At 36.8% G+C, this 20240-nt stretch overlaps 1 protein-coding gene across 7 annotated transcripts in view; it reads right to left on the reverse strand.

The window, feature by feature from the left end:
* The window catches only part of FXR1 (FMR1 autosomal homolog 1), a 62822-nt gene that overhangs the window by 25526 nt on the left and 17056 nt on the right, over positions 1-20240 (reverse strand). For all 7 annotated transcript variants that reach the window (XM_072618384.1, XM_072618382.1, XM_072618383.1 and 4 more), the window contains exons 2-7: positions 9420-9472; positions 8065-8158; positions 4773-4844; positions 1412-1560; positions 1100-1193; positions 311-427 (exon numbers count right to left, since the gene is read on the reverse strand). In XM_072618384.1, the coding sequence (XP_072474485.1) occupies positions 311-427; positions 1100-1193; positions 1412-1560; positions 4773-4844; positions 8065-8158; positions 9420-9472 (579 nt within the window). The remainder of the gene's footprint in view (positions 1-310; positions 428-1099; positions 1194-1411; positions 1561-4772; positions 4845-8064; positions 8159-9419; positions 9473-20240) is intronic.

The following is a 20240-nucleotide window of genomic DNA, read 5'->3' on the forward strand; positions in this document are numbered from 1 at the left end:
AGGGCTGTATGATAACAGGAAAACAGAAAACAACAACTGGACAAAAATGCTGGCCCCACACATCCTTCCTTCACATACTGGCACAGCTACCCTGCAAATCAGCGTCAAACTCAAAACACCTTATTTATATTGTACTTTCACTAATTATATTCAATGTTTTCCAGGTGCATCTTAAGTGGTTTTGGGGCTTCTTAGGCAGAATTTCTACAACCTATGCCCTAGGCTCCCTATTCAGACAGCTGGTGCCCAAGTCAAACAAACAATGATTTATAACAATGAAGTAGCTGGACATGAAATAAAGCCCGTTTACCTCTAGGTGTTTGGTGGCTTCTTCGTTCCTTGACATCAGCATCAGTTTGGTACGGATACTTCGCAAGTGCATGTCACTTAAAATATTGACCCTTTTCACAGTCGCCTCACTGGCAGACTACAAAATAAAAAAATTCAAGTGGAAACTGTTATGTTTGTGAGAAAATTTAAACAAAGCAGTCTTCTGCTTTTATCAGTAAGCCTTTCCTGTGTGACGAATTACCCAGGTGGAAGGTATAGCACAAAGGAAAAGGAAAGCTAGTCCTGCCCTAAAGTCATTATGTACAACATATAGAGCTCTGTGATTCCACCATCAGGGAGATAAAACAGAAAATGCAATATATAATATGTAACAGAAAATATAAAAGACTTTAAAGGTTATTGTCATATTTTTTAATCTATCGGCTTGGCTCATCTTTTTTTCCCACTCTTTCTCTGGGTTAGAGAAGGAAAAGGGAAAAATTAGACAGTATAAAATTGTATTTCTTAAATATGTCAATGTTGCAAGAATCAAAAAGAAGTCTGGGTGAAATCAGTGGGACTTAAGGGAAGGTCAAGAGTCCTTAAGAATGAGAAGGCCTGCAAAGTTAGATATCATGTGCTGCAGGCAGTTCCAACCCCCTCCTCACAAATCCCCCATCAATGGGATCCTCCAAAAGCTGCAGAAGCACCATCACTTAATGGATCTGTACACATTATCATTAAGGTCTACGCTCACCTAAAATTCACTATGTTTTACAACATTTAAGTGGGAGATGTTTGCTCTATTTAAAATGTAGTAACATCTTACCAGTATCATTAACTGTGTGGTTTCAGCATGGTAAAAAATCCGACATGCTCCCACCGCTTTTTTAAAGTCTTTATGCGCATTTTCATTAGCACACCTAGAAAGAAATTAATTAATATGTAAATTTTTATTAACAGGTAATACCGTAAAGACAGTAAATACCAATGAACAGGAAAACCATCATGAATGTGATTCCAAATGGTATGTTAAGCTCCTCGCCACAATAATTCTGCTTCACAGAAAAGGGGGATTTACACAGCAAGAGGGAGTCACTCTAAACACTTCAACGACTGAACTGTAAGCAGAATTACTCACGCCTCCCTTAAGTCCTCAGGAACGTCCACTGTGCACTTAAAGAAGGTGTTTTTTTTGACAGTCTTGTTTTGATTGACAGGTCGAAGCCGTTCAAAGGTGACGATTTCATTGTAAGTGGCGTCACAAGCAGCGTATTCAATGACATAAAACTGGAAGGGAAGAAGACACACTAAAATACTCTCATCCAAAGAGAAAAGGTACAAATATTCTAAGTCCCACTAACAATGTTCAGCTTTCGTGTATTTGTTCCAATGCTTCTGCTTAAGATTAAAGTGCCAGCATGTACGTGCCTTAGTGGCTTTTCTTAGGCTGGTTTTAATTCCTAGATTCCCAACACTTGAGGCATTCCAAATTTACTAACGATAGGTTCTGTCTACCAGTATCATATTAGATATGGGTGCCATATTATATTGATAACGATGTTGTGTTTAAGAGGAACAGCCACTGCAATCAACACATACGTGCTGTACATGAAGATGTCAGACACAATCTCCTTATAACAAAATACATCAGTGTCTTTATCAATTTCTCAGGTCCAGAAAAGTTTCATGAAAGACCACGGTCACAACAGCAAGTGGTAGAGAGGACTTAACCTAATACTTTTAATTCCTATTTCAGTGCTCCCTCCACTGTTTTGCAATACAATCAACAATTTTACCTATGTGAAGATTATAGATGCATTATACAGTTGAATACAAAGCCTACTTGCAATTTTTCATAAATTTCTTTATATACTGTATTTTAAAAAAAATCCTGTCCAAACTGCTATTTTTAGACATTTAGCATTGGTAGGTTAATCCTTAAGATTCTTTTATTTTTAAACCAAAAAATTATCTCATCATCTAATTCCAAAGGTGTGGCATAAAAGTTTACAAAAGAACTTGAACATCAATGAGGTCATTCTGCCAGTCCAGAGGATTAAGGAATTGAGACAGAAGGCCAGAGAACTGAAAATCAAAAACTTTCCTCCTCTTCTTCCTAAAAAGGGCTTTCCATATTTTATTGGAAATTATGTCAATTATCAAATTAGTAAGCCCCAATCAAACAAAATAAGAAACATGTAGCTAGTGGTATGCAATATAGATCTTACAAGAAAAATGAGACTTAGAAAAAAATGAAACTTGCCTATGGTCACATGGGGTCAGAAATAGAATCCACAAGTTAGGATTCTTCTAACTTCAAAATAGGAAATCTTCTCCTAACTCTGCAGTGTTATGCTAACTATAAAAGGCTTTAACTTTTAATATATGGATTTTCAATTTTATAGCTTTAGTAAGTATTTATAGAACTAGAAACTTCAAATTTAAGATGTTTTAGAGCCTCACATTTTAGATAAATGACCTTGCATACCAGACTTTCAGGACATGAAAAGCCACCCAATTTCTGTTTCTAGAAATATACACTGAAGGAATGCCACCAAAATTATGTATCAAATTCCTATGATCCAGGAAAGGAAGAAAGGAAATTGGTAGTGCAGTAAGTACAAAGAAGGAAAAAGTCTACCAAATGGGGACCATATCCTATCCACATAAGGGTATGACATGCTGTTATCAGGCTATAATGCCCAAAATGACACCCACCCTTCCTAATTGCTAGCACTTATGTAGCACCTACTATGTGCCTAGCATGCTGCTAAACGCCTACCTAAAATTATCTCAGAGTTAGGTACTATCATGATCCCTGTTTACAGTTAAGAAACCTCAGGCAGACAGATTTCAAGTGAGTTGCCCAGGGTCACAGAGCTAGTTAAGTATGTGAGGCTGGGTTTTAATTTGGATGTTCTTGATTTCAGGTCCATCTATTAACACCACCACCAAGGTGCAAACTTCTGCCAACTCAATTTAAATCCAAGATCATAGGGATCATGATTTTAGTATTCCAGTAACTGCTCTGCACCAAAAATTGGTTTCCTTTTTAGTCATGTTGCTTCTTGTGACCTGTGATTTTTTTTTTTTTTTTTGCGGGGGGAGGTATTGGGAGAAGAAGGGTAGCCACCCAGTGTGAGGTCACTTGGCCTCAGTCTGTTAAAAGGATCAATGGCCTAATATCCCTGGCAAACTCAGGATCCTATAATTTTGCAGCTCCTTCCTCTCTGGCCTGTGCATGTTTGCACAATACACACCAGGGGCCTATGTCTGCACCTTCACCTCCCATTACTGGCAATGTACGTACAGCAGGCAGATCCTTCCCCAATCTACTGCCTATCTTACCCCCCTACTCAGTAAATGATTCATTGATAGCTCATTGCCAAGCTCACCTTCTTTCTTTCCCTGATTGCTTCAGGAGAGAACTCATTTCTATAGCTAGAGGCCTGCTTTCACCCTTGTAAACTGTCTAAGTCCAACGTGACTGCTTCAAGATGAACAAAGGTTTCCATGTAGTACAGAAAAGGGGACTGAGTAACAAAGGGCATCCTACTGAATAATAAGAGAGCAGGCTGCCCTGTGTATGGAGAGGTAGGAGGGCAAAGGTTTACTTCTGTGGGACCCTGAAAGAATATTCATGCTCTACTGTGTCAATCCAACGCTCAAATGAGAGAAGAATATGCTATTTTTCAACAAATTTGGCTATAGGACAATACCAGTAATCCATAAAGTCTCTACCAAACCATGGTAGGAATGTACTAAGAAGATTGATGACACATGGATGAGGGTGGCATGAGACTGGCTGGTATCAATTCTGAAGTCCACTGTTAAACTGGTACTGATAGTAGAAGACCAACTAGTTCAGCAGGAATGAAAGTCCAGGCCAGCAGACCCAAAGCAGGGTCCTACTTATAACAAGCATCTTATTGATGTAGCAGACCTGTGGGTACTTGTCCCATTTCATCCAGTGCCCCTACCAAGGATGCTCGCATTCATCTTACATTTAGCCCTAACTCTAGCTCCTGGTGGTTGTACTGTAAGTATATAAGGGTATTTCCATGGCGAGGCTGACATGGTTACATACTAGCTAGTAGCAGTATCCAACTATTCAAGAGCTCTTCTTGAGACACACTCATTTCTATACATGACACCAATGGGTCACCCAAATGGAATCCTCTTTCTAAAGGTACTTGGTTCTAGGCATACCGTTACTCACCAATCACAGATTTCAACCATCTAAATTAATGACTACAAAGTATCTACCTCTTACTGCCATACCCCTTCCAACAAGCAAAGTCATTCTAGACAAAACAGGATTTCTTAGTACAGAATTTTGAAATAAAAAAGATATTTAAAGGGTGTTACTGCTATTATTTTCAGCAATGATCCCCTTCCTAAACAATCATTCAATGCATAAGATTGTTCTGAATTATTTCCTCATCTCCATTCACTAGATGGCAAAAAATTCACCCCATTAGGCATTAAAAATAACTTACTTCTCCTTTCATCATCCGAACTTTTGCAAGCCACCATCCACATGGTTCTTGGTCATTCGCTCTTGAATAAACCTGAGAGAACATAGTTATAAAATTTAAACACTCACATCACATCATAGATTATCTAAATTATCATCCTGAATTGACATAGTGCTAAGGAGATGTAACTGAATCCATTAGGATAATTAGGAGGGTACAGATTATTTTACTTATTTTTTTGTCAAATTTTGCTTGAAGGAAACAATTCCTAGACATTTAAGACTTTATTACTAGAATTAAGATTGAACTTTACAAAAAGGAAAAAAATGTCCTCAGCTTAAATTCTAAATTCCTGGGTTTTAGCATATGGAATAACCACTCTTTAAATTCTTACCCAGCATGCTTCCACCTAATCTAAGATGATCATCTTGTTTTAGTTTTGTCAACCTTTTTTTTGTGGTTGAGTCCTTTTAGTCCTATCCTTTCAGTCTCTCTACGACTCCATTTGGGGTTTTCTTGGCAAAGATACTGGAGTGCTTTGCCATTTCCTCCAGCTCATTTCACAGATGAGGAAACTGAGGCAAACAGAGTTAAGTGATCTGTCTACGGTCACACAGCTAAGTGTCTAAGGTCAGATTAGGTCTTCCTGACTCCAGACCTGGTACTTGATCCACTGTGGCACCTAGCTGCCTATTACTATGAATCAATTATTTTCCAAGGTTGATGAATCTTTCATGAAAATTCATTTCAAACCAAGCATATGACATTTAACTTCTTTGGCAGGAATGTAAAGTAACAAGTACATTCATGACTATTTAAAAAAAAAAATAAGATACAGACTATATTCATTATATTTTAACAGTTCCTTAACTACTGTTAAATTCTGTTATAAGACCCTTCAAAATACTGTTCCTTTTTGGGGAGCTATTGTTGGGGTGGGGGGAGAAAGAAACCTTATAAGCTCCCTGGTCTAAGATATTTGAACACTGTGGATAAGCACCACAGCACTTCTGGGTGTATTCAGATGAAAAGTTGTCTTACTGATAGAAAATATAAGCAATAAAATAACCACAACCAGCTCTACAACTTCTCTATTAAAACAACCAGTTGAATATTTTTTCCTTTGCAACATTAGAGGTTTAGAAATTTTACTTTTTGTTTTCAGATCTGTAAACTGATTGAAAGGCTCTAAAGTTATTGTCTTTTAAAAAATAAATCTTCAGTTTCATCTCTTAGACTGTATTTCACAATCACTGTCTAAAACAGCAAATTCTATTTATAATATTCCATTTCAATTTAGAACTCAAAACTTAAATATTAAAAAACATTTTAACAATTGGGGGAAAATATTATATAACCAGAAAAAATATTTCACTTAATGAGAAAAAAATTGTTATACTAATAACCATAACAGGTTACAGTAATCTTCCTTACAAATTTTTTCATGTTCTCCAATTATTAAAATTTCTATGACAACTGAATTAAATGTGACTTTCCTTCAAAAAACATATTTCCCTAAGTTGGACTGGACAGGTGGAAGCATATTGGCCCTATTGCATACATATGGGATAACGGTGGTTCCACCTTAAAGACCTGAGGGTAAGACCAGGAAGAAGGACTTATTTAAAGTGATTTAATGATGAGATGAAAAGAAGGAAGGAAGAGGTCCTGAAACTGAATTTACCAATGACCAGGAAGAAACTTCTTTCCTTAAGAGGCAGCTAGGTGGCACAATGGATAGAGTACTGGCCTGGGAGTCAAGAGGACCTGTGTTCAAATTCTGCCTGAGACATTTGACCCTGGGCCAAGTCACTTAACCCCAATTGCCTCACCGCAAAAAAATTAGGAGGGTATGTAGTTCTGGGGAGACCAACAGTTTTAGGAAAATGGTTCTCTAGAGGACCAAGTTACGTGACAATTAGTTCAGTAAACAAAATTGTTAAATGAGCTTTTACCTGAGCTTGGTTAACTTTTTATCGTATTGTGGAATTTTGTGTTTGTCTGGGAATACAATAAAAATGCATAAAAATAGCTTGTGTAACTATCTCTTTTTAGGGTAGTCAACTTAAGACAAGTCTCGACAGAACTATACTCCAAAGTCACAGTACTGATGGCATTAGTCCCCCCTCCTCTTCCCTCATTATTTGTGTGCATGTTGAGATAAGTCTGTTTCAATTCTGATCCTTTAACTTCTCCTATTAATGTTCTGTTTACTTTTTATCCTCTGGTGTGCTTTCTACCACTTTTTGATGATCCAAGTTTGTTCTATTTATACCCTGTAGGTAAGTCTACTAAAAAAAACAAACCTCTAAATATGGATAATTAATGTCATCTCTTATGCTTTTCTTGAGAATTACAATGATTTACCATTCCTGTGTTTCTCTTTGGGGTTGGAGTCCTCTCTAGGAGGGAATGGGGGGAAAAAAGATATAGTGGGAATGCAACAGAAAATGATGGTGATAGGAGACTGTGGATGGATATGGAAAGCTGAGAGGCCATCAGCCTCAGCTGCCCTGTGGTTGAATTGCCTTTTTCCCCCCTATTCTTTGTTAAAAAGTATAACTCACCGAGGAAAGGGAAATGGAGGAATATATGCAAAAATGAAGATACAGGTTTTTAAAAAAGTACCAAAAGGTACCAAAACTACTAAAAAAGTTTTAGATAAGACAAATTGGTTAAAATTTCACTTATTAATTCCCAATTTAACCACAATCAATTTTCAAGCATAGGAAATTAATTCTGTGGTATTTTTATTTACCTAAGGATAAGAAAGGTTTAGCTTTCATAAACTTTCTAACCAGCAAAGGCTTTTCAAAATTTCTAGCAATGATAGGAAATGATTTCAGTACAAATACCACAGATGAACACAGAGTAGCAAGAAGTCTCTCCAATCTCTCTTTTCCTTCACTTATCTGATTTCCCTCCATTCTCTCTCTGGTGCTTTGGTCTTTGTCCTTGCTTCCCAGCCCTCAATTTCTTGCTTTACAACCCAATGATTATTGGCACAGAATTGGAGGTTTGTTTTTTAAGCTCTCCTTGCTTTCTAAACATATTTGTAGGCCTAGTTTTTCTGTAGTTATACAAATCACCTTTTGACTTCAAAAAGGAAAAACAAATACATATTCCAGAATGATCAAACAATGTACCAATCTCTAAGAATGTGAGAACTACCTGCATCTTCCACAAATGACTTGCTGGTTTCATTCATTTTACAGTAATCAGTGACAGCAAAGAAAAAAAAAACCCAAGGAATCAACTCTTCACGTTTTTAAACAGATACCAATGTTTGTACAGTAAACATGGAATAGCTTACCTCTACTTCATCTCCTTCACTAATTTCTTTTTTTATATCAGGAGGAGGAGGTAATCTTACTTCATTAAATGGAACTTGGCGTTCAGGCTGCCAGCTAAAAATTAAAGATATTTTATACAATGCTTATAAAATTATTTCACACATAAATAACTTCATAGTCATCAATTAAAACTGAAAAATATTACTCTATTTAACAGTGGGGTACCAACACAGAACACTGAAGTTTACCATAAAGATCTAGGAACACAAACTCAACTAAAATCTGCCAGAAATGACCCATAATTTTTAATTTGGAAATATACTACTACTGTAAAAACTTTTTATTTTGGAAACCGCATAGTCACGTAACATTTACTCTTAAAGGTTTTGTCCTTTTCTTTGGGAGGGAGGAATAGGTAGAAGAAAAGAAAGTAGCCGTTTGTAAACATTCTGAACTATGTTCCTTGGAATTATAAGTTATTAAAATTGCTACCTAGAAATCCAGACAATTTAGAAACTGAATGTGCTAGCAGCCAACTTCCCAATGCTGCTTGAAATTTAAAAAAATGGAAAATCTGCCTCTATGCCTTCTTTTTCTAATATAGATGGAAATTCCTATTCCCTCACTCTTTAGCTGCTCCTGTAGCTAAAAAACAGCAACTCTTGGGCAGAGGTCTGCTCAAAATAGATAGCTTGTTGACTTGATTGGGGTGGGGAGGTGGGGTGGACAGCTCTCATCTGCAGAGAGGGGCCTGGCAGCCCTGGACTGCGTTATGTAATTATGTAATATTCTCACCCCCATCAAGACTTTCCAGACTAAACTAATGTAGCTCAATATAACCTTTGCTTTTCCCATTTTTCAGCTTCCATGGCACTTAAAGTTTGTTACAAGAGGACCAATCACTCAACAATATAGAGCCCTGAATGGTTTACTTGTTGAACTGAACTGGTCTAAATATTAACTGTATAAATTTCAGAATACGTGTGGTTGCTTTTAAAGAGGTACGCTGTGCTGGAGCACATTTGGACTAAATGAACTTTTCCTAGAGGGAGATTTAAAGCCTTTACCTTTCTTCTAACCCTAAAATGCTGTAAAACTACTATATCAAGACTAGTGGTAATTCTTGATTTCTTCCGCCATAGCACCTCCCTGTTTCAAGCTCTGCCCAATTCATTCAGAAACTACTTTGTTCCTTTTGTCTTTTTATACCTGTTTATATGCATGCCTGTGGGAAGAATAGGTTTATAATGGAATGAGGAAAGGAAACTGTGTACAAATTTTCCAAACTCAAGGCTTAGAAATAAAGACCCAACAGATGATGCATTAATAAAAAAACAAAAACTCCATACTTTTAAGTATAGTAAGAAAAACTTACTTATTTTCAAAAACAACTGTCAGGGAATCCTCATGAACATCTTTGATAAATCCCTATAAAAACAAGACCATATATTCAAAGTCAGTTAACTGTTATATAAGTTTTTTAAACAACTAAGCTTCCTTTGGGAAAATCTAAACACAAAATTATTATCTTTATTAAAATGATCAGGTCATTAGATTCATTCCCTTTTTACCCGGTAAATATCATGTTAGTGTCCTGAAGTTTAAAAAAAAAAAAAGGTCAGAGGCCACATTGTTTTTGAGAACTTAAAGGGGTGAGCAGAGTAGAAAGGTGAGACAGACATAAGCCTCTCAATACAACAACGCAAAACAAGTTGTAACTACCAGTTTATTAGGGATGGAAGCCAGTCCCTAGGTGATCGGTTTATAGGAAGGCAGTTTGGAAAGATTATAGTATATTCTGCATAAGATGTTTCTTATACACAAAGCATCACAACTTCTCAAAATGGCCAAGGGCACTTTATTTATACAGCCATCCCTTGCTTCTAGCCTGTTACCAAAAAGAAGTCTAATATACCTTCCACATGAGAATCCTTCAAGTATTTTAAGACAATGGACAAAAAGTACAGAGAAAACTAACAAACATCTTAACCCATGTACCATAATAATTTAAATATCAATGTGACCAGAATGTTTAAAAAGCCAAACCACAGAAAAATCAGAAGAGGACCAGATCAGGCTTTTTTCACAATAATGGCTAGGGATAGAATCCTTAAGCAAACAAGGAACTTTCAAGGGACAAACTTCTGAAAGGGCAAAAATCAATAAAACTAGGATAAGAAATGAAACTGATGGGAGGGGAGAGGTTACTGGCACTAAAATCTATGCAACAAATTTTATGTAAGATTCTGACATTTAAATGTATAAGATGATTAAGAGTCTCTTTCCCTAGTGAAGCAAAGGATAGGAACAGTATTCTATTCTTTTGGGGGAAAAAAATGCAAAACAATTGAAAACTACTGACAACCACATGAAAGACTGTTCCAAGTACTAGGAGTAATACAAAAAGAACCCACTCCCATGTTTCAGCGTATTCCCAGAAAAATGGCAAGGATGACAAAGGATGAGAATACTCAATGGTGCAGAGACTGTACAGAAAAGATTGGCAATGGGTCAATCAATAAACATTTATCAAGCCCCATGTGCCAAGCACCTAGAAGACACAAATACAATAGTCCCTGCCCTCAAGGAGCTTACAGTATTAAAGGGGGTTTAGAAAGGGTACTCAGCACAGGATCTTGGTGCCATCTACTCCAAGGAGTTCAGCTAGTGGAAGATGAAAGGAGAAAAAAACAAAATAAAACCTTGGCACACCATACCAATGCATTCAACACACTCACAATTAGTTGAGTTGTGAAATGTTTAAGTCATTCTGGAAATTCTGTGCCCTTTTGAATGCTAGTTACTTATCCCAAGGAGATGAATATAAAAATTTTATAGGAGTACTTTTAGTAGTAGTAAAGACCTTTTAACAAAGTAGTTGTCCATTCACTTGGGGAATGGCTAAGAAAATTTTAGTACACAAATATAATGGAATATTACTATCCTATAAGAAATGATTAAAATGAATACAAAGATAAAAAGGGAAGTGGTTGGATGGGGAAAAAAATTCTGCATCAAACTTCTCTAAAAGGGCTTAGTATCCAAGATATATAGACAAATTTTATACGTGTATATATGTACATGACCATTACCCAACAGATAAGTAGTTCAAAGATATGAAATACTGCAAAAATCACTGCAAAATGTAATGCAAAACAAAAAAAAAAGTCAATAAAAACTTTCAATGGCTGTCATATTTTAGTTATCTTGGATCTAGTATAGTTCACTGATGTTAAGAATTTTTGCATGTTTCTCCTCAAAGTGCCAAATACAAAGGAAGCCAAACTGCTCAGTCCATCATTCGACAAACACCTCCAAATTCTGACTTCAACTAGTAGGCTCCTCTCTCTCTCCCAATCACTACCCCACCCCTATATGAAGTTATTTTATCATGAAAATGAACTATTTGGTATTCCCCGACATAATATGCCATTTTCTACATCCCTGGCCAGGTTCATAATGTTATCTCTTTTCTCCAATGTGTTCTACTACCTCCAGCTTTGTCCACAAAATTTCCATAATTCAAAGTTGAACAAATGCCCCATTTTTAAAAATAGTGTAGTATCTTTATATCTCCCTTATTGTTCTTTTACATTATAGTCTGAAGTCCTGGTCTTGTTCCCAACTATACTAAATTTCTCAGTCAGGCCTGTCATAACTATCATTAACTAACCCTCACAGGTTAGTTAAGAGGACAGATTTTAGCTGTAAGAGATGACAATCATATGATCCAGCAAGCATTTATCTAATCACTATGCGTCATGAACTAGGAAAAAAATCAAAATGAAAAGTCTCAATCCTCAAGGAACTTACATTCAATAGAAAGAAAAAGCATGTACACACACATTTACACACACATTTACTTTCCTTATATATTTATTCTCTATAGTTTCTGATTCTCCCTTCTCTAGTTTATTTTACTGACATTTCTCTTTAAAACCAAACACACCTTTCCACAAAAACAAACAACTCCCCCCCCAATACCTGAAGGTTTTGATAACTATGGGGCTCAAGTTGTTTTTCATTAAAAGTGATTTTTTACCTAAATGAAATATATACAAAAACATAAAACATGTGTAAAAGCAAAAATACAAAGCCTAAGTATAAGGTAAAAAATTATATTACAGAATAGGCTTGTATGAGTATATGCAACAAAAGTGTAACTTAAGTCCGTAAGGAAGTAAAATATCAGTTCAGACAGACCAAAAAACCTGGAAATATAGGTTGAGGCCTGGATTGTGAAGAGGGTATTTAAATTCCAGGATCCCTTCTCCAATGGCTGTGGGTAGAAAGGGGAGTGACAAGGTCAGATCTATACTTTAGAACATCACTGGCAGATTAGTGTGTTAGAAATGGAGACGTAAGACACTTGAGGCGAGGCAAGGCAATGAATTAGTGGACTCACTGCAGTAATTCATGAAAAGAGATAAGATGAGCCTGAACTAGTGGAATAGCTTAATTATGAAGATGAGGAAACCAGCAAAACAGACGCTCAGCTAAGTTATCACACTTACACAACTTGTTCTACATCTATCTCACAACCAAATCTGTGAAGCATTTAGCACAGTTCATGGCACATGGTAAGCACTTAATAAAAATGCTCGTTCTTAACTCCCAAACCCAGCCATCAAATCACAGAACAGATTTAGAACTGGAAGGCACTGCAAGGAGTCACTTAAAATCATTTCTAAAAAGAAGAGGTGGAACTAAGGTAGGAAAAGATGTTAAATTACTTCTAAGGTCACATAGGAGTAGCAGAAACAGAATTTGAACCCAAGCTCACGTAGGAAGTACCGGAGTTTAAATTTGAACCCAGGTCAAGGTCTCCCTTAAAGATTTGGGGGTCTCAGTTACGAAAATGGCAAAAGAAGCAGTGGAAATTAATCACGGCCAAAGGAAAGTCTAAAGAAGAGGAGGAAAAATAAACCCAAAGGAAACATACTTTTAGTTTAACACCCAGCAGTCATCAAAATCTTTCGAGTACTGGGTTTTCGTTTTGGAGTACAGAAATAAACCAATGGCACAGACTACATAAGGGAAATCAGAAACTACGGGTTTCATGATACCGAAGAATTGGAAATAAAGCTCATGTCCATTCACTGGGAAAATGGCTAAGCAAAGTGTAGAAATGAATGTAATGGGATATTATTAACTGTGCTGGAAGAAATGATACTTCTTAGCCTATAATTCAAGGCCTCCTGCACAAATTAACAAACCTTCTCCTCTATAGTTCAACCTCCTAGATAAGTCTTTCAGTTTTTTTAAGTCTTAGACAGACATTTTCCATTTGAAAATTCACTGCCACTCTTTTAACCATTCTTCAAAGACTAAGTTAAATATATCCCTCAAAAACACTTTTCTAGATTTTACTTCCAGCCCTTATCAACAAGTTTTCTATTTCCTCTGAAACTTGGCAATTTTCTTGTAGTACTTAGCATATCTACCTCATTATAATTCTTGATCTGAAAATATATTTTGAAAGAATTAGCTACATTTAAGAATTCATTTTATTATGGGACCATCCAGATTTCCCCCTCTTCATCCTCCAACTCCAGAACTACCTATTTGGAAGTAAGATCCTGAAAAATCTGTTTGCACTCACAATATAAATGATATCACATCATCTTTTAAATGGATGCAAAACCTCTCACAAATTTCTAATTTTTTCTAATTGAGAAAGGGATTTTGCAATGAAACCAGATTTCCTAAGTAAATCAGTAGGTAAATGGAGGACGGGGTTGTTTTAAATACTTAAAAGAAAAAATTGGGGGCACTATATGGAAGGTATGTATCATTTATAAACAAACAGTTGAGACTGGACATGGTAAAACAATGAACCAGAAAAAGTCACACAACCTAGGTTCTGTGACTAGGCAAGGAAGTCATTTAACCTGTTACTGCACTGGCTTCCTGGACTGTAGATAACAATCAGGCTCTTTGGGAAGAAATTTCTTTCATTTTTGTCTTTACATCTCTAAACTTAGGAGCAGCAGAGTCTGGTATTTAGTTGTTAGAAACACTCTTGACACTAAAAAGGTTATCAAGGAAAATTTATTACTGAGGAACTGAACACTTTGGCCAAAGCAGGCCCCCACCTTCTTTTCAGGAGGAAGCACGGAATACAGAAGCAAGATGAACTACATACCATTACTCCAAGACAGATCCTCCCACCAGGAGACAGATTGGTCCATTTTCCATTAGATCACCATCTTCTCTACATGCCTATTATGTAACTACCCTTGTTGTGATCCCCCTCCCAAACATGCTTTAACATAGAACTCATGATCAGAAAATGGACAAATAATTTTATGCAGGGTGTGTCTGCTTATATGCATGAGGTTCATTAAGCAAGCCCAGTGAAGAAAAGCCTTCTCCAGGTTATTCTAGGTCATTTTTCCTGACTGGTTCAGGCCAGTTTCAGGTCTGGATGTCTTATCAAAAATTTTGTGATTTTCTGAAGGCCACTGTCTGTCTTTTGTTTGGTTGAGTCCACCTGCAGTCTGCTGGCCTTATTTTCTAACTTATTCTCGATGACTTCATCAATTAACAGTAACTTACTGTGGAAACTTAATTTTTGCTCTCTCTCACACAGTTAATGCTTACTGACTGGGTCACATGACATCTAATTTTTTCTAGGCCAAAAACGTGACAGACAGTCTCATTCCATGAGAACCTACTTGTCAATGACTCGATGCTCTGTCAAGAAATAAACGCTTGATTCCTCAAAGCTTTTATTTTTTTTTCCTTCTGGACTTCTTTTCTTAGTTTCTTCCTTAGAATTTCATGGAAACACTCAGGAGGAAAGGAAAAAGGAAGCTTTTAGAAGCTAGTTTAATTCTTTCTAAACCCCCACAGCTGTAACACACAGATTTTCAAGCCATAAACAGTCCTACCAAGAGCAGGATTAAAGAGTCAAACTTCCCCAGCATCCTTAGAGCTTCTCCCTTTCTAACCTGTAATAGTATGTCTTGTTGGGAGATAGGGTAGTAGAAGAATGAGTAAAAATGAGGCAAAACAGATGTGCTGGAACCTGTAGCACATGTTAAATTAAAATGACACACTTTTGCTTAAAGTTAAATGTTGATTTTAATTGAGTTTTAAACTGGTCCAACTGTTTTTGGAAAATAGAGGAAAACTGATTGAATTGCTCCTGAACTTCTGTACCTGGGATACCACTGGGCATACAACCATAAGGAAAAGTGAAAAGTGGCTCATGAAAAGCAATATATTTATTTATAGGAGAAAGAGACACGATTGGATCTGTGATTTCACTGATATAGTGAACTCATGGATGAGAAAACTAAACCCATAAGGGACATAGCTGATACTTCTTAAGAGGAGTCATGGTCTTGATCATAACTGCACATATGGAGAGCTTTACGTTATGCAAAGTGGCTTACCTTTATCTCATTTTATTTTCACAACAATGCTGTAAGGTAGTTACTATTATTATCCCTAATTTTACAGATGAGAAAATCAAAGAAAGTAGAAGGTGAAAAGACCAAGACAGGAAAGAGGTAAATAAAGGCAGGGGATAACGACAGATCAAAACTGAGGGAGACAAAATCTAGCAGCAATTAACAAACACAGTCTGACTAGAAGCCCTTGACTAAAGGTTGATGACTCAAGCAAGGGTCAGACAGGTCTAGTATATGTTCTAGAGGAAATTTTTTCCTCAGGTATAGACTGGATCAGGTGTCTTATAATTACCTAATTATAAAATCAAGACCAGGAAGAGGACATTCATCAAGCCTTTTCATTTCGGAAATGGGGAAAGTGAGGCTCCAGAGAAAAGCAACCTGCCCCAAATCTCAAAAGCAAAAACTAAATGCCTAGATTGGAACCTAGGTCTTCTGAAAACAAATCCAGCCTTTTCTTAATCCTACATAATCTTGTCCCTCTTTGTATTTGTGAGAGCAAAGACAAGAGAAAAGAGAAACAAAGTCTTTAAATCATAGAGAGCTTAATTTTGCAAAATTCTAGAGCTGTTATCAAAGGGATGGTTAGTTAACACCTAGATAAAGAAGCAGTCATCATAAAGCCTTTATTATTAACAGGTGGATGTCAGATTAACCTCATTTCCTTTTTTTGAGTTACTAGATTGGTGGATCAAGACACCACCATAGATTTAGTGTTCATAAATTTTAGCAGAGCATTTAAGAATGACATTTTCTTTTGGAAAAAATGTAGTGATGTATGCTGGATAATTTCAGTTAGATGGATTCAGAACTAGCTTAGTGGCTAGACCACAGTTCTTCTGGTCCAATGCTCTCACATTTTATAGTCAAGAAACTAATGCTCAGGTAGGTGACATGCTCAAGGCCCAATTAGTAAATGGCAGATCTGGGATTTAAGACCATGTCATGACTCCAAATCCAGTGCTCTTTTCCAATCAAATCACTCAATAAATCTGATGTCACTTTGATGAAGAAATCTCCACCATGTATCTTTACTCAGTTCTATGTTTCAAGTTGTTTTTTTTAAACCAATAATTTCAATAAAAGAATGGACATAACATAAAATCAGTAAAATCTGTTAATGTACTGTGAGTTAAGTTCAAAAAGATCTTGACAAGCTAGAGCACTAGACCAAATCCATCAAGATGAAGGTTAAACAAGGTTAAATGCCCAAGTCTTCACACACACAAAAAAGTCTTCATAAAAAAAAAAAAAGTCTTCACAAATATAATCAATATAGGGAAAGCCACTCCTAGACTAGAGCATGCAAATTCGCAGCATCAACTGAAACAACAGCCTAAAAAAGCCAGATTCATCTTAAGCTGCTGCATTCAAAGTAAAGGTGTTAACAAATCTGTCCTGGTCACACCATATGGGGAATATCATGTTTAATTGTCAACACCACATTTTAGGAAGGACACTGACAAACTGAGGGGAAATGCAGAAAATGATGACCAAGATGGGAAAGAGACTTAATCAGTTGAAGCAATTAAGTCATTTTATCCTCTAGAATAGTAGAAAGGACATATTAGCTATATGGCGTGAGAAAACAGAATTTAGAAAAAGTTACCACAAAATTTAGTGGGCTTCAGAAGATAGTATATTTCTCTCACTAGAAACCTTCAAGCCAAGGCTTTATTTATTGGCCCTGAATTGTCTCGTAAGAAGGGCATTTTTGGCCTTGGTGTTAGGAAGATTTGGGTTCAAATTCTGCCTAAGACAGGATAGCTATGTGACTATGGACAAGCACTTCTCAGGGGAGCACAGAATACCTGGGGTACAGTCTCCAGCAAAGGGCTACACTGAAACTGTATTGCTCAAGGTTGTTCCTCACCCAGAATGTCCAATGAAGAAGAAATCATAGGTCCAGTTTAAAAGAAGTATTAACAACCAGTATTTATGACGTTCTTACATGATAATCTCCTGATTTAGGTGAACAGGTTGTCTCCACCTCTGCTTCTCTTTATGAGCTGAGAAGATGCATTATGTTACAATAGTATACTGTATACCATAATACCACATTTTTACATTATATGGCTGGGATCACAGAAAGGAATTTCAAAGTTTTAGTCTCTGAAGATGGTAAAATAAGGTGCAGACAAGATAAGTCTGTAGCCCTACCAGACTGCTAAAGCATGGACCTCTACTGTATCTCCCCAGGCTATTTTCATGTGTATTACAAACTTTTGATGAAAGATAACTATATTGAAACATTATACCTAAAAACATCTTGTCATACAAATGAATTTCTTAACCAGGTGGTCTGTGAGATTTGAAAAAGCAGTCACTTTTCCAGCCCAGGTGAGGTGTAATGGACACAGAGAAGTCTAATCCAGGAGCCTATGGAGAGGAACATTCCAATGCAGGAAGAAGCTATACACTGGAGCAAAAAGAGGTCCTCAGATGCAGTATAAAGGGGACTGAACTTATGGAGGGCACAGGAACAAGCTCCAACTGGCAGTTCTGTCCCTCACTACCTAGTTCCAGGTTAGAGAGCTAGGAAAGAATGGAGAGGGGACCTGCACTTAGGAATGGGGTTCCAAAGAAAGCGTCAAGTTCAGAAGCAAGCAGATGTGTGACTGGCTCCAGGAGCAAAATGGTCTCAGTTCCATCTTCCAGCTCAGTCTGAAGCCTGCAGCAGAATAACCATGGCAGGAATTCCAGACTAAAGGGAAGCCTATAAAGCTTTCTAAATGTCTAATGGAGGCCTAGTTCAACTGCAGTCTACTGGAATATCCAACAAGTTAAGTTCACAAGCTTGTTGCTCAAAACTCAAAGGGCAGTGGACTTGGACTTGGATCAGACAACAATGGATAACAGAGTTTGCAGTGCCCAGCCCCAGCTGTCCCTGAGAGCCTGGAATAACAAAACATGTATTCTTGCCCTATCTAAAAAAATCCCCTTAACATCAAGGGTGGACAACGTCACAAAAATATCCAAATATAATTCTCTTACTAGATATAAATTTTCATCATAAAGTAAAGAAAAACCACTTAGCCCAAAGCATTACATACATTTAAACTGCTATTATTGTAAGTTTAGGTAGTACTGATCAACCCCCAGGACAGGCTGGATCACAAGTCAAATGATAAAATTTATTTTCTGAACTTCCAAAATATGAAGGCCATACAACCTTGCCTGTGGTCACTCAAGATAGCATGTTAAGAAGATCAAGCTAAGCAGGAATTTCTCTTATCACTATGATTTTAATTGCAATACAGAAGTTCAGGAATAGAGAAAGCTAAGTGTCTTTTGAAATCAAGTGATGAAAGAATTATCTAATAAGGAGCAGTCAACTATGCCAAAAACTGCAGAGGCAGAAGGAGAATAAGGTCTGAAAAAGGCTACTGGAGACCAGGGGAAGAATTCTTAACGAAACAAGAGATAAGAATCACAAAGGATAGGGTAGGTACTACAGTGACAAGAAATTACAAAGCTTTTCTGGGGAAAAAAAAGGGAACAGGTGATGGGAGGAGGGGAGGATCTTTTCAAATACATTGTTGGTGGAGTCATCCGTTATCCTAAATATTCTGGAAAACAATAGGTTTTAAAAAGTGACTAAAACATGCAAACTTTTTCAATCCCACAGGGGAAACACAACCCAAAGTAGGTCAAAGGTCTCATCTATACGAAAAAGACTCAGAGCAGCAAATTGGGGCAGCGAAATTTTTTTTTTAAAGTAGGTATCCACAGATAATGGGCTACTTTATTTTTCACATGTAACTAAAGAAAAAATAAAATGTTAAATAAGAAGAAAAAGAATGGAGTATTACTAGGACAAATACGAAGAATTCAGAAAAGGAAAAAACAATCACACAATGACAATAAAATGACATGATGATGATAAATACCAAGCTTAACCCTGAAAAACAGTTGTTATTCATTTCGGGTTTTCTGAACGAACTTCTACCTTTCTGAATCTTTGTTTCCTATGTATGGAAACAAGGAAGAGCGTATTCAGAAAAGATGTGATGCCAACAAAAGACTCTAGTTAAAATAATAATAAAAAAAGGTAATCTGAGAATAGCTGATTTGAAGGTCATGGGTAAACACAGTTTTAGTAGCCTGCTAGGAGCTCCTCCTCAGCCAAGGGTTATATAAGGAAAGTAGTGGCTAGTAAGGTAATGAAGGCACCAGGGAAGGATTTTTTTCCACCAACAAATTTACCAATGAAGAGGAGAAAGAGACTGAGCAGTACCTGAGATGGGCTAAAAAAAGCTATATTTAGAGTGATATGATCCTATTTCAGTAGAAAGAAAGAAGCAAGAATTAAGTATGAACTCTGCACCAGAAGTGCCTTATAAATATATAATTTGATCCTCACATCAACCCTGGGGGTCAGGTGCTATTTTACTATCCCCATCTTACAGCTGAGGTAAGGTCTCATTGAGTCCTTTCGATCTATCCATTGAGCAGCCTAGCTACCTCTAAAGAAGGGTCTTGAAGGCTAGAGGATATTCCAACAAGGGAGCCTCAGCGATTAGAAATCATTCTAGAGGATGGGAGGAAAGTTGAAAAAGTTTAATGAAAAAACGAAGGAAGCTACTGTCTGATGGTCTCATTCTTCTCAGTGAAATGGCTTAGGTCATTGTAGGGTAAATGCAGAGGTCCAATATAACTAAAGGTTCCACATTTTCTACAGTGAGGCTCAGCAGCCCTCAAGCAGAAGCAGAGAAATCAGATAATGGATAATACAGGAGATAAAGAGTCACAGGTCAGAAAGATCTGAGGAAACAAAA

This window comes from Notamacropus eugenii, chromosome 6, assembly GCF_028372415.1.
Source record: "Notamacropus eugenii isolate mMacEug1 chromosome 6, mMacEug1.pri_v2, whole genome shotgun sequence".
NCBI classification, from domain to species: domain Eukaryota; kingdom Metazoa; phylum Chordata; class Mammalia; order Diprotodontia; family Macropodidae; genus Notamacropus; species Notamacropus eugenii.